This window comes from Octopus bimaculoides, chromosome 15, assembly GCF_046866305.1.
Source record: "Octopus bimaculoides isolate indiv1 chromosome 15, ASM4686630v1, whole genome shotgun sequence".
In the NCBI taxonomy this organism is placed as follows: Eukaryota; Metazoa; Mollusca; class Cephalopoda; order Octopoda; family Octopodidae; genus Octopus; species Octopus bimaculoides.
In genome coordinates this window covers 9,021,906-9,036,905 of record NC_142942.1, presented here as the reverse complement: position 1 = coordinate 9,036,905, position 15,000 = coordinate 9,021,906, and the positions used below count along the sequence as shown (strand labels likewise).

The window sequence follows — 15,000 nt, the reverse complement described above, 5'->3', positions numbered from 1 at the left end:
TAATCGAATACGCAGGATTATATTGCGGAGTTCCATGAAATCCGGGCGTTCGATGGAATTATTTAATGATGCTTATATAAAAAGTGAGGAGTTACGAGATGTGCATGTAGTTAAGGTTATGACCGTTTCGCAGCCTTTATCCAGTATTAACAATTTCAGTGTATAAAAGCAATACACACACACACGCGCGCGCGCGCAAATGCACACGAACACACACACACACACACACACACACACACCACACCACACCACACTATATCACACCACACACATACATTTCTGTGTTGAGAGAGTGCATCTGAGTCACTGCTGACGTTTATGTGCTGTAACTTAGCGGTTTGACAAAAGAGAGCGGTGAATTAAGAATAGCACTTGAAAATAGTATGGCTGTCATCATAAAGTCAGACTAATAAAAGTTTGAAAGAAAATATATATCGCCTCTACTGATCTTGCCAGGACTATGTCCTTCTTTGTGTTTAACAAAATTGATTTTATTTCCAAGATATAAGTAAAATATCTATGATCTTGCAATAAGACTTCTCTCGTTTCTTCTCTTGAGTATCAGAAGGTCCTAAATATTATGTAAGAACAAAGCTAAGATGATAACTTACGTAATACTGGATCATATATCAACGTCATTAGTTCTCCTGGTTTTGCAGGCATTTTGTAACATACAGGGAAAGTCACGTTTTTCAGTTTCACCAAGAAATGGGGATCACCATAAGAACCTGGAAGCATGAAAAACACACACAGAAAACTGTGGAATAAATTTGTATTAACATTAAAAAATAGATTCTTTGAATAGACGTAGAAATATAAAGGTACAAGTTAGGGATTTCGGCATGAACATGATGCTTTATAAACAAAAATTGTATGGTTTTTATAAAGTTTTCACATAGGAATGAAGCTTATAAATATCTTTCTTAAATGCAGCGTATTGAAGAACCATAATATCTCCTGAAAGAGACTTTCGTTTGTAGTATTTGGTAGTTATGACGCCAAGGTTTAGTGAAAGTATTTCAGAGATATTTCGTTATCTGAATTCGCATGCTGAAACAGATTATTAATGGTCACTATGTCGATAATAGATACAGTCACTGGTTCAATTTACCTTCTTTAGTTTTATTGGTTAATTGGTTAGCAGTTTAACCAACTAAGTAATCAATTATTTGATTAATCATGCGGTAATCAGTCAGTCAGATAGACCTGAAGCAGACTTTTGAGTAGGTTGCGAATTGGCAAATAGAATTGATTCATTGATTACACGAATGATTAGTCAAATAATTGATTAATTGGTTGGTGAAATAGCTAACCAGTTGATGAATAATAATGAAGGGGAATTGAATCAGGGTGTGTGGTTATTATTGGTGTAATGTTCCTCAAGAGACATAACAGAATTTCGGAGATGACAATCTAAATAATATTTAAAAAAATTCAGAAATACAATCGTTAGTTTATTTTATGCCGTATATCAATGACTTAACCATATAACGGTGTTCACTAAGTTATTGGATGTCTTATAAATGCAGGCAAAGTGTGCCAACTCATGAATCATTTCAAGCAACTACAAAGGGCTTTAGTAAGTGGCATAAAACTTTTGAAACGTTTTCTTTTAGCATTTATCAAAATGTCATGAATATATTTTCAATACAGACCCGTTCAGCATACGATATCTCCCCCTACCATGGCACACATATGTAATAAGATATAGACATACAGTATATTCTTTTCTACTCTAAGCACAAGGCCCCAAAACATGCTGTAACTTATTTCCAGTTACATCAAGATTATAAGTAATATATCTTGCAAACTGATTCAAGTTTACGATACTGACACAAATAAGTAAAGAAATGAACAAGAAATCTTATAAGTATTTTCAGGATAAATTTTAAGTTATTATCTGGGAAAAATGCAACATAAATATTAAAAAAAAAAAATTAAGACGGTGAGAGGATAGAATCGTTACCGCGTCGGGAAAATGCTTAACAGCAGTTCGTCCGTCTTCACGTTCTGAGTTCAAAATCCGTCGAGGTCGACTTTGCTTTTCATGCTTTCGGGGTTGATAAGATAAGTACAATTTGAATACTGACCCTTTGGGCGAAATTGGTGGTCTTGCCCCAGAATTTGAAATCAATATATCTACAATATCATCTTTATGCTTTAGAAATAGTAATGATTCTTGTCGTACTGTATTTGGTGAGTATTTTCATCTGTCTCATATAATAGTTTTTGCTTTTAGTACATTGGAATATTCTAGGTAAGATGGGGTAACTGAAACCTAATTGTTTTCATGCACTAAATAAATTTGCTTGTTTTCCTTTACATTTAACTGTCAGTCTTTCTTACTGGTTTAAATAAACGGAGATATCTGTGAACTGTACACACACACACACACACACACACACACACACACACACACACACACATATATATATATATAGTGCACTCATCTCTCTCTTTCATTATCTATCTATCTAGCTAGCTAGCTAGCTATTGTCGAATGAAAGTTTCAATAAAAAATGGGTAAATGTGGCAAGAATGGTAAGAATGAAAGACGACACCATTTTAAGCATAGACTTGTAACAAAAAGAGACAAAAAGAGAGAAAGTACTTAGTTTCATGTACCTTTAAAAAAAGAAGCCTGAGGTGACCGTGGTCTTTTCCGTAGGCTTTTCTCTCCACGGATAAACCTAATCTGTTCCCCATTTTTTTTACATTGACTGTGATACACGATCCCTATTGATCGCCCCCCTTCCTTCCCCCCCCCCCCGCGATCTCTTTTGATCGAAATCCCCCCTTTTTTTCCGCGATCCCTTTTGATCGAAATTATCCCACCCCCCCACAGAAAAGCTCTACTTTGTAATTTGTCCATTTTCTGTATTTAGCCCTGTGTGGCTATAATAAAAAGATATCTATCTATCTATCTATCTATCTATCTATCTATCTATCTATCTATCTATCTATCTATCTATCTATCTATCTATCTATTCATATAGATATAGGGTAAAAATTAATAATTAATTAATAATTAGCAATTTTACCAAGTAGTTCGGTGTGCTAAAAAACCATTATCGGTAAATATAAACATAATTAAAGATTTAGGGTTCAGCAACTATTGCTTCACCACACACCGAAAATTAAATCTTTAATTATATATATATATATATATATATATATATATATATATATATATATAAGTACAATGAGAATTTCGGGCATCATAAAATTTCTTAAACTACATTTAGAACTAATGCTGAAATCGGATGGTTTGTCTATGCAAAGGAAAAGAAAAATAGTAATTAAAAATAAATATTTTCAAATTATTTAGAATAAACATATTGTCATACATACCGCCACGAGGAGGGGGCTGGTTAACTGTTAATAGAGGAAAAAAAAACATTGGAATATCAACGTTAGCATTTGATATATATGGGTATGTGTATGTGTAATATGTATGTGTGTGTACGTGTGTATATGTGTGCTGGTAATAATGTGGATTATTTAATAGTAAACAATGTTTTTTTTTTTTGGTGGGGGAACAATAACAATATCTTAAATGTTTCAGCTGTTTATTTTGAAGATAAATAAAATTAAGATAATCTTTCAAAGCAGTGTATGTCATAAGTGGACTGCTTGTCTGTATTGAATGAAAGATGAACAAAATGTCACGCTCAATAAAAGTATGATACATTTTAAACTAACTAAATGTCTTAAACACAATTTTGGAATTAAAAGAAGGGATGACAAAAAAACGCCACTGATCTATGATATTCTATCTGCGTATGAGTGTGAATATCTGGGAATGTGTGCATGTGCTTGTACGTGTACATACACATACGTATTCGCACACAAACACACGCACGCACGCGCGCACACACACACACACACACACACACACACACACACATTCACGCACATATCTGTTAATAAACGCGTAATCCTGGGCGTCCGGGACCCCAGTGTCTCCGTATCAGGACAATTACTTCCTATGACAATTCCACACAGAGGACAACTACCCCCAGGACACTTATCCCCCCACTGGTTGATTACCCGATCTCTAATATATTAAGAAGTTTTAAAAACTCATCTGCAAGTGCAAATTATATGCGATTCCTCGCAAATGTTGTATGACATTTATATTTTCATATATTTTCTACGGTATTAATACGGGCTGAAACATCTAAACATTTACTTCTAGAGCATGCAAATAAGATGTTAACAAAAAATTAGAAATTAATGTAATTATAATTAAATTAATTACTTATTGCTATTCTCCTCAGTACGAAAAAGAATGCATCAAAAAATACATTAGAAAAATATTATATTTTTGCAGAAGACTAGATGGAGTGAGTGTTACATAACATATTCGGATATACATAGTATCCTTATGAAAGATAAATAGATGCTAAGATAGTGTTGTTGAGTCTATTTGTGTATGAACTAAAACTAATGCGGCTAACGGTTACTTGAAAATATAAGTGAAATATGTTTAAGAAACATTCCCTCTATATGAAGATAAGTAATTAAGTGATATACATTCCATATAAAGCATTTATCATCTATCATCCTCGCCCAGGAACTGTCCTAGTTGACCGGACATTCAATAGTAGCCTCGCCGATAATTGCACAATCCAAGATTCTACGTCGAATACGTTTTTCACAGCACTTCACAGAGCCACTCCAATCTACTTAAATGAATGAGAGACAAGCCAAGGTAAGATATCTAGAGCTAATATGGGTCGCAGGCAGAGGAATGCGAGAGCGCTATACATGCATGCACGCATACATACATACATACATACATACATACATACATACATACATACATACATACATACATACGTACATACATACAATAAGTCCAGGCTTATATCTGTAATTATTGAGGCACTGGGATATGTAGACACTGATTAAATACCACTCTTGAGAAATTAGGCATCTCAAAAACAGAAGGAGAAAGCTGATTCGCAGACTACAGATTCAATCCATAATTGTAAACACACACACATGAATATATATAGACGACGGACTTCTTTCAGGTTCCATCTACCAAATCCACTCAAAAGGCTTTGGTCGGCCCGAGGCTATATGAGAAGATCTCTGCCCAAGGTACCACGCAATGAGACTGAAGCCGGAAACATGTGGTTGGAAAATAAGCTTCTTACAACATACCCACTGTTATTTATATATAAAGATTTATTCTAGATACATATATGCATACATACGTATATACACAAACACACGCATACACGCGCATAGGTACACACACACACATACACACACACACACACACACACACACACACACACACACATATATATATATATATATATATATATATATATATATATATATATATATATATATATATACATATATACACATACATACATATATACAAATATGTCAGGCTTCTTCACGGTTTCCGTCTAACAATTCTACTACCACAGCATTGATCATGCTGGGTTATATATAGACCACCACTGTCCATGGCGCCGCACCATGGCTCCGCACAGCAGCATTGAACCTGAAACGCAGTGTTTGCGAAGCGAACTTCTAAATAACTCACCAACGCTCCCTTTGTTTTTTACTGTCTCAAAGGCTTAAACTAGTTTCAAGGAGTCTAATATTATTGATTCCTTCAACTATTTCGCTCTCATTAAAATTTAATCACTAAGATCATATACCTACATAAAGTATGGACCGTTTAAATCTACATTTTTGTGTTCATGAACATACACTTAGTGATTGCACTGTAAAGTTGCAGACTGGATTTGCGATACTGTTATTATAATGCATACCGCGTTTGTACACCGGTGCGGTACGTGCAGGTGGGATACGGCCGCGGTTATCCTCTTCTACAGCGTCTTCATCAGCATTTTCTTTCTTGTCTGGTTTGACGACAATCATCGAGGTTACAGGAGTCACAAATTTGTACTGAAGATAAAAGAACATGCACATTCAGAAAATCGGATTAAACACACACGCACACACACACACACACTCACATACACACACACAGAGGCATACACACACATATATATATAAGTATGCATGCATGAATATGTATATATGCATATATATATATATATATATATATATATATATATATATATATATATATATATATATATGCATATATATAGATATAGATATGTATATATGTATTTATATTTACACATATATATGTATATGTATGTATATATATATACATACATATATATACATATATATATATATATATATATATATATATATATCTATATATATGCATATATATATATGTATGTATATATATGTATATATATATATATATGCATATATATATATATGTATATATATATATACATATATATATATATGTATTAGTTGATATATGTATATGTATATGTATGTGTATATATATATATATATGTATATATATATATATATATATATATATATATATATATATATATATATATATATATATATATATATATATATATATATGTATGTATACGACGGGCTTCTTTCAGTTTCCGTCTACCAAATCGACTTAAATGGCATTGGTCGGCCCGTGGCTATAGTAGAAGACACTTACTCAAGGTGTCACACAGTGGGACTGAACCAGGAACCGTGAGGTTGGTAAGCTAGCTACTCACTGCATAGCCATGTTTATGTATGTATATATATATATATATATATATATAAAACGAAGCTTACAGAAAGCTAAAAAGGGAAGTGCAGACTCTAAGGAAAATTAAACAGGAATGGTGGAATGATAGATCAAATGGGGCACAAGAAGTAGCTGATATAAATGATGCCAAGGGTTTGTACTCTTATGTTAAGGAGTTATATGGCCCAAAATTTTCTTCCATGCCTCCAGTAAAAACAGCAAATGAGCGTTTGCTTTTGACTGATAATGCTTCTATTAATAAGCGCTGAGTGGAAGGTATTTCTGCACTTTTGAATAGACTATCATCCGCTCGCTTGAGGACGATAGAAAAAAGCGAACACCTTCCAGTTTTAGAAGAGATGGCATTTGAACTAACTCTAAATGGTATTCTATTTAGCTGTGGATAAGCTGAATACCAATAAGTCTCCATGGTCTGATGGAATCTGTGCAGGAGTCTTGAAATATGGGGGTGACAAAATGTTTGAACTAATGAATATATTAATTTGTCACTGTTGGAGAACTGAGAAAGTGCCTCAAGACTGGATTGATGCCATTTTAGTATATATAAATCGGGGTGAAAGGATCTTTGTGTTAATTTTCGTGGGATTTCAAGATATAAATATATATATATATATATATATATATATATATATATATATATATATATATATATATATATATATGTATATATAGCTCTGTACAAAATGATGGAAATATTGATACAGTAAATACATCTGCGAATTCAAAGGGCAGCAAAAGCATTTGGTGGCGTGGAGTCACGCGTTTGACGCCAGCGACATATGTATGACAATACAAAGCTGGCTCTTTACAAATAATTTGTCTTACCATCCCTGTTGTATTCCTGTGAAATGTGGACTTTTTAAGAAAGGGATTTTAAATTATAAGAACAATTCCACCAAAAATGCCTTCATCGCATTTTAAACATTAAATAGAGCTCTTTTACTCCAAATACAGATGTCCTTGCATCTGCAGGCATCACCTCAGTTAAAGCTATGATTTTGAGAAACCAAATGAGATGGTGTGTCCATATTGTTCGAATGGCGGATGAACGCATGCCCACACAACTGACAAAATTAATTATTAATGACAATTGATATTTAATGACTGATGCGTCCGAAGTAAAATTACCCGATGGACTTGATTATGCTTTGATGACAATTAATTTCCCTTTACCAATTAACAGGCTTGAGAGAGACATAAACTTCATGAAATTTATTCCTTTCTTGAACAAGTGATCATAAGTAATGTTTCCAATCTTACCTTTAAGGACAGTTCAATCGCACGTTTCTTCAACTCATCTTTCTCCGTTTGGTTGTCACTGGCAGTCATTTGATCTAGAATCTGCTTGATTGTCAGATATGCCCACAGTTTCTCTGGAATGCTTTTTATGTCTTCATCAGACAACAAGCTTTCTCTTTTGCCTTCATCAGACAATTGGAGCGCTTCAGTTGTTTCTCCAATATCAATACCGCCTGAACTTGTGCTCCCAACTACATTCCAAGTAATTTTCGAAGCGTCCTTATCCGTCAGTTTCCCGGCAATTACTGCTTCTGTACCATTGAAATATCTGTGGAATTCACTATTGGTTAGCGTATCGTTATCGACCTGTAGTTAGAACAGAAATATGTGAGTCAAAACCATAATTTGGTAATGCAGTGTGGACGAAAACAAAGATTCCCAAAAAGATAAATAATGGACAATTTAGATTGATTAAGGAAGCACTATGAGTAAAGACATTTCTGAGGACAGTGTTGACTTTATTGTTAATTCCTTAAAATACACTTATTCTATTAGAATCAACAATTATATACAAAAATATATATTAAATCCATTTTTGATTATGTCAGCACTATCTGGAGATAATACCCTCACCACAAAAATCTGCCAACTACACTACCACAAGCGTAAAACTGCACCATGAATCATAACAAATGTAAATAAACCACATTCATAGATAAATTACACTTTGAAAGAAAAATATTACAAACAAAATGACACTTTCGCATGCAAGGAACATAACTTGTTGCTGCAACGAGATTTATCCAGGGCAGTTATATAAAAATACGCCCTCAAAATACCCACCAGACGAATATAGAACTACTGTGAATAATTTTAAAATCTACATTTTCTGTAAAGCCCAACAAACAACTATACACATAATTAGCTGCGATATTAAAAGATTCCCTGACTTCAAACTCAGCTGGAAGTTCAAATTTTCCTCATCATACAGACACATTGTTGTAACTCACGGAATAGTTGAAACGCTAAATTTGCTGTAAACCAAATACTGATAGAATTGAAACTCTCAGTTGCTAAGATATATATGCTATAATTAAATGTGTAAATCGTTAATATGAATAGTTAATAAGATTATGAAGCAGAATATTCATATCAGTTAGATGCAGGTGTAAAAGAGAGATACTTTGCCTCACAAAATCTTCTTTAGAAATAAATATTATTACAATATTAGCGCCTCCAATACGTTACGAACGCTTTGATTTCTAATATTTATTAGGTGTTTAATTTCTGGGTGTCTTCATTATTCTAGACTGGATTCTAAATATGAAACATTATTTATATACTAAGAGTAATAAAATGTTCATTTAGAAATAAAGCCTCCAAGTTTCAATCCATACATCCAGCAATAAGACGTTGAAAATAAAGACAAAAACCGATCGAAATGTAATGGTTCATCAGTATACAGACAGAAACACATCCATGGGATCTGGATAGGAGAAGAAAACATTTGCATCTGTCTGTGAATTTAGAAACATGATAATCTAACGGTGGATATGATTATAAAAATAAAATCAACTCATAATATCATCGGGAAACGGAAGTATCTCTCAGGGATAAAAACTCAACGACATGCTCAAACTTAACAATCAGAAATTTAATGTAAACTGACACGTACATAAAAGTCACCAGGTTAAATGAAATAATATGCGTGGCTGCAATTGTTGTTAGGTAGAAAATGAATACTCCTGCAAATTAAATTATATATAAATATAAAAACTCAAGTCATTTGCATCTTCTAATTTTGAAAGTCAACTTGAGATATTAAAGACGAAGTGTATGGCTGAGGCTCATCTTCGTCTTCAGTTCATGAAGAGTGACATGTCTGTATTATCAAATAGCTTAGCCAAGACATTTAAATGTTCTTTAATCGGATAAATACAAGGTTATATTTAAAAAAAGCTGACCAGGAAGTCAAGGAGCGGATATAATATAGGAGCAGGCCACGTCGCCTCTCTACAAATATTTAGGCATAGGCGAGGAGAAAACTACTTGTGTGAAAGCACAATAGCAAAAATACTGACTGTTCTATTTACACATTTCTAGAGCAGACTATACTATATTGCTCTGTGGTAGGCACCATAAGCCTATGTAACAAACATATTAAAAAATTGCAGCGTACCTCAGACAAGTATGCCGTAAGTGGAAGTACAACCTCCGAAGAGAATAGTAGAAAAGAATTATACGTTAGGGATTTGTCTGAAAAGTTTTTATCGATATTGCTCAGTATCTTTTGAACTAACTCCGATGTGTACTTGGTCATTGTGATCAGGCAAAAGCTAAATTTGCGCTGGATACACATTACACGAATCAGACATTATCAGTGGCCTGAACAAACAAATCTAGCAGAAAACAGAACAACTGAAGCCCCTGGCTTTGTTGTTTTGGAACAGATCATTTTCTGGGATATATATTGATAATAATATCGGGTATTTCTAAAATTCAAATCGGAAATGTCCTGTATGTTGTGTGGCGTATATTCTCAAACAATACCCAACAATATACCGGTAAGCTCCAGACCAACTCCAGCAAAATATACTTGGGGAGACAAGATTGAATCAAAACTGCTCTAAATAATCTGGTCATTAAATAGCAACTCTTTCAAGAGAAATGTCTCTTTTATCAACATTCAGCCATCTCGGAAATAGTAAGATGAGTTTAGTGTACTGAGGGACCAATGAAATGCATAAAACCTGCTGATTTTCCATGAAAACATTTCAAAATAATGTATTAAATAACGATAAAGCAATAAAAAAATATTCAAAAGGATTATTAAAATGTGACGAAGCAACTGAATTAATAAAAAGATGGCTATTTCTAACTGCAAATAGTGCGCCCGGAATAATACGCTCTCACTAGAAATATATCTACGGATTACCTCTAATAATGTCCATAGGCAAGTTCAAGAAAATAATAATACTAGAATATGCAGATACTGAAACTGAATTCTCATACAACATTTATTAGCCTTGAACACTTTTATTATAACTGAACAGATTTTTCTAAGCGTGGACATTAAAGGCAGGTATTCAAGATGTAACTAATTCTTGGTTTAAGAATGAGAAATCGTATAGTATATTTTAACGCTTGAACACCAGATATGAATGATATTGAATCTGTGGTCGACGTACATTACCAAAGTATTTGAATTTTACATCTGTCATCAATGCAGCAGATATTTCATTGTAAAAATTCTTCAGTTGGATGGCAGAATCAGATGCTTCATAAATGCGGCGGGCTACGGCATAGTTCTGTAGAGATATTTTCTGAAGTAAGGTGAAATCAGCGTCGGCACCGAAAGACAAAGAAAACACAGGAATTTTTTCCCCGTTAGCTTCGCCCACATTGTGCAGGATACTATTACTGTTAACTACACCAGATGAAGCAGCACCGTCAGTTAAAAACACGATTATTGGAGATCGTCCTTCTGATGTTTCATTCGATAGAGATGACATTAAATCAAGGCCATCTAGAAGTGCAGTATTTATATTAGTACCTGTTAATGAAAAACAAAAATAGAGATAGTAATACAATGTATGTAAGAATTCACCTCGTTTTCCATCTCAGTATCTGGAATATACAACGGAAACCCATATATAAGCAATCAACCAGATGTTACATTTAAAATCGATTGCAAGCAAAAGAAAATTTAGGTACTTACCTGTGTGTCTAAGAATAAATGAGTTACGATCTCGGGAAACTTTAAATTATAAAGAGTACTCAATACTCAAGACAACCTATTGAATTCTGTTTTTTGTAGAACTCTCTAGTTGTTCTCATTATTTATTGATTTAGATTATAGATTATAGAAACGATCGTAATTGAAGTGACACCAGTTTGACTCCTATCCTTTCATATTGTGTAGGTTCTCCCGACTGCATTATATTGCCCTAAATGTATGAATAGTTCATCACGCACGGATCAGCGGGAGTTTAATGTAGTTACTTTTCGTAAGTTTCGTAATATATATATATATTTATATATATATATATATATATATATATATATATATATATATATATATATATATATATATATATATATATATATATATAGAACAAGAGACGAGGACAGGTAGTGTAAACAACAAAAGGATGTATTAGTTTAACGCTCGGGAATAGAGAAAGTCTTTAACGTTTCGAGCTACGCTCTTCAACAGAAAGAAATAAGGAGAAAAACAAGGAGAAAAAAATCCAGAATGAAAGAAGGTAGAATCCAGAAGTTCGTGTTTGATGAGTAGAGACAGGATTATAATTGATAACGAAGGGGAGTAGAAATTTATTCACATTCAAAACTTTTTTATTAAAAAGTTTTCTGCAGCATTTGCCGACAAGTGAAGCTTACCAATACCAGTATCTCTTTTAAGTTTGAGTACTATGTAATCGGGCCGTTATGGATAACCGGAGTCTATACCAGTTTGTGAGATAATACGGTATCCGCCACAATAATTTATCCCCTTTATATTCTTTCTCTCTCTCATATATATATATATATATATATATATATATATATATATATATATATATATATATATATATATATATATATATATATATATATATATACATACACACACACACATATACTCATACGCGCGCGCGCACACACACACACATATATACATATGTATATATATGTATATATGTATGTATGTATGTATATATAAACGGCAGAAAGTTACAAGGATGATGAAAACGCTGAGAGGTTTCTGCATACTCAAGTGTTTGATAAGTGCCATGCATTAAAATCCCGGCGCTCCAGTCACTTTTGTAAGACTCTTGCGACACAAACAATAGGCTTAAGGAGTAAAGAAAAAGCGTTATTAGCGTAAATGAAATGTTTTAGAGATAGTTGATATGGCGTCAGTGTATATTTCACTCCTGAGTGAAACATAAAAATCTGCATGCGCCATATAGGGCGAATATGAAGGGTACAGTAAAACTTCCCAGCAAGCCCCAGTAATTTCTGTGCTTCTGCAAAGAAGTGTGCGGTCTGGCATTGTTGTAATTAAAGACAATGCCCTTATGATTAATTGATGTTTGTTTGTGGAAGAAGTTCTTAACATCAACACCCAAATTGGAAGTATAAACTTCTTCCGGTGATGTCTTCTTTAGAAGCTGTTTGTGGCGGTACATTGCGCATACCCCATGATCGGATGCGTTTTACATTGTTATAAACGATCCATATTTTGTCCCATGCTATTATTCTCTTTAAAAATGTTTCGTTTACTTCATGTTTCTGCAACCAATCGCAGATGGGAAACCGTTGGACGAATTTAACCTCATTCAGTTAATGGGAATCTCAAACATCGAGTTTGCTGACATTACCATATTGATGCAGATGGTTTTCAACACATGAGTGGAATATCTAGAGATAGTACTTGCGATATTCCTTGCCTTATAACATGGGTAAGTGTCAAGTAACTCCTTTATTTTGTTGCCGGTAAACCCGAATGTTCGGCTAGAGTGAGAACTGAAAAATTTCCCAATTGAAATCTTGAAAATCAGTACTGCTCCACACGTTCCTTAACAGTATCCTCTCTGTACACAGCACATATCTTCATGCAGCTCTCTACCGTTTTCTTGCATTTTTAAATTAAAAGAAGAAAAAAAAATATGTCGGTAATGTTCGTTTTGGTTTACCATTTTTAGCATGATTCCAATCACGTAGAATGCTTCATCGCAAGTTCACAACTTTGAAGTGTCAATTATCTAACGAGTACGCATGGGCAAAGGACATAGTGAAATTAAATCATTCATTAAAGTGTTTGAAGTTTATTGTCGACAAAAGCCGAATGAACTGTTTTGGCCAACCCAATAATGAGTGAACAAGAGTTGCGTTTGAAAATTAATTTAAAGGCTTCTGTTTCGCTTTTATCTTTTACTTGTTTCAGTCACGAAAGGAAAACTACCAGCGTCCTTTCTTGCATCTGCCGCAGTGGACTAGAGTTAAAACATTTTCAGTTGTTCGTCATTTATCCTTTTAACTTACAACAAACAACATTCCAGAAATAAAAATTACATAACAAAGTATGTGAAATAGAGGAAAAACAATTAACATAATGTCTGTTCTTGCCATTTGATAACATATTACACATTAGAAAGGGAAATAAACTTTATACGGGTTTTCAGTAACTGTCCTTACTGGGGTAGCATGTTAGCGGAGCAGTTTAGTTATCGACGACGCAATCATGTAACCAGGACTATTGGATTAATACAACACACAGAGTGGCTGGACATACGAACAGTTGTACATACATATATACATACTAACGACCAGACACATATAATACTTACCTACTCACACATATATGTATACCTACATGTACATGCATATAAACATACATATGCATGTTAAACTGTACTTGTGACACATACACTTGCATACTTTAATACACACACACATACTTACATACATACATACATACATACATACGTACACACACACACACACACACACACACACATATATATATATATATATATATATATATATATATATATATGTATATATATATACATATATATATATATATATATATATATATATATATATATATATATATATATATATATGTATATATATGCATATATATATATATATATATATATATATAAAGGTCAAGGGAGAAGAAAATTTTACTTTCTTCTGGAGTTCCAACATGCTTATTCCAGGCGGTATAATAAATGTTCCAATGAATATCCACAATATTAGCCTTGATACGATGTAGTTGTAAGAGCGGGCGAGATGTATGAAAGTTTTTTTTTTTTAATTACAGTAAGTTATTAGTGGACTATAGTTTCGAGTTAATGGTTCAAATTAAATAAATCAATTTGAAAATTAATTTAATTTAAATTTGCCACGTACGACTTTCATCAGCACTATCTCCCCATATTTACGAAAAATATGTATAATTTTAAAATATTACGTTTTTCATCCACATCCATTCGAAGTTCAAGATATATAAGTATTTTAATTTGAACGTTTATCATGAAAATATAGTACACTATTAATCTACTGTAATT

At 33.2% G+C, this 15,000-nt stretch overlaps 1 protein-coding gene across 1 annotated transcript in view; it reads right to left on the bottom strand.

Annotated features, from left to right (window-relative positions):
- LOC106882532 (inter-alpha-trypsin inhibitor heavy chain H3) overlaps positions 1 to 15,000 on the bottom strand; it is a 38,313-nt gene that overhangs the window by 7,166 nt on the left and 16,147 nt on the right. Inside the window, exons 7-11 of the mRNA XM_014933248.3 lie at positions 11,107 to 11,471; positions 7,940 to 8,284; positions 5,802 to 5,937; positions 3,352 to 3,375; positions 612 to 728 (exon numbers count right to left, since the gene is read on the bottom strand). Coding sequence (XP_014788734.1) covers positions 612 to 728; positions 3,352 to 3,375; positions 5,802 to 5,937; positions 7,940 to 8,284; positions 11,107 to 11,471 — 987 coding nt within the window. The remainder of the gene's footprint in view (positions 1 to 611; positions 729 to 3,351; positions 3,376 to 5,801; positions 5,938 to 7,939; positions 8,285 to 11,106; positions 11,472 to 15,000) is intronic.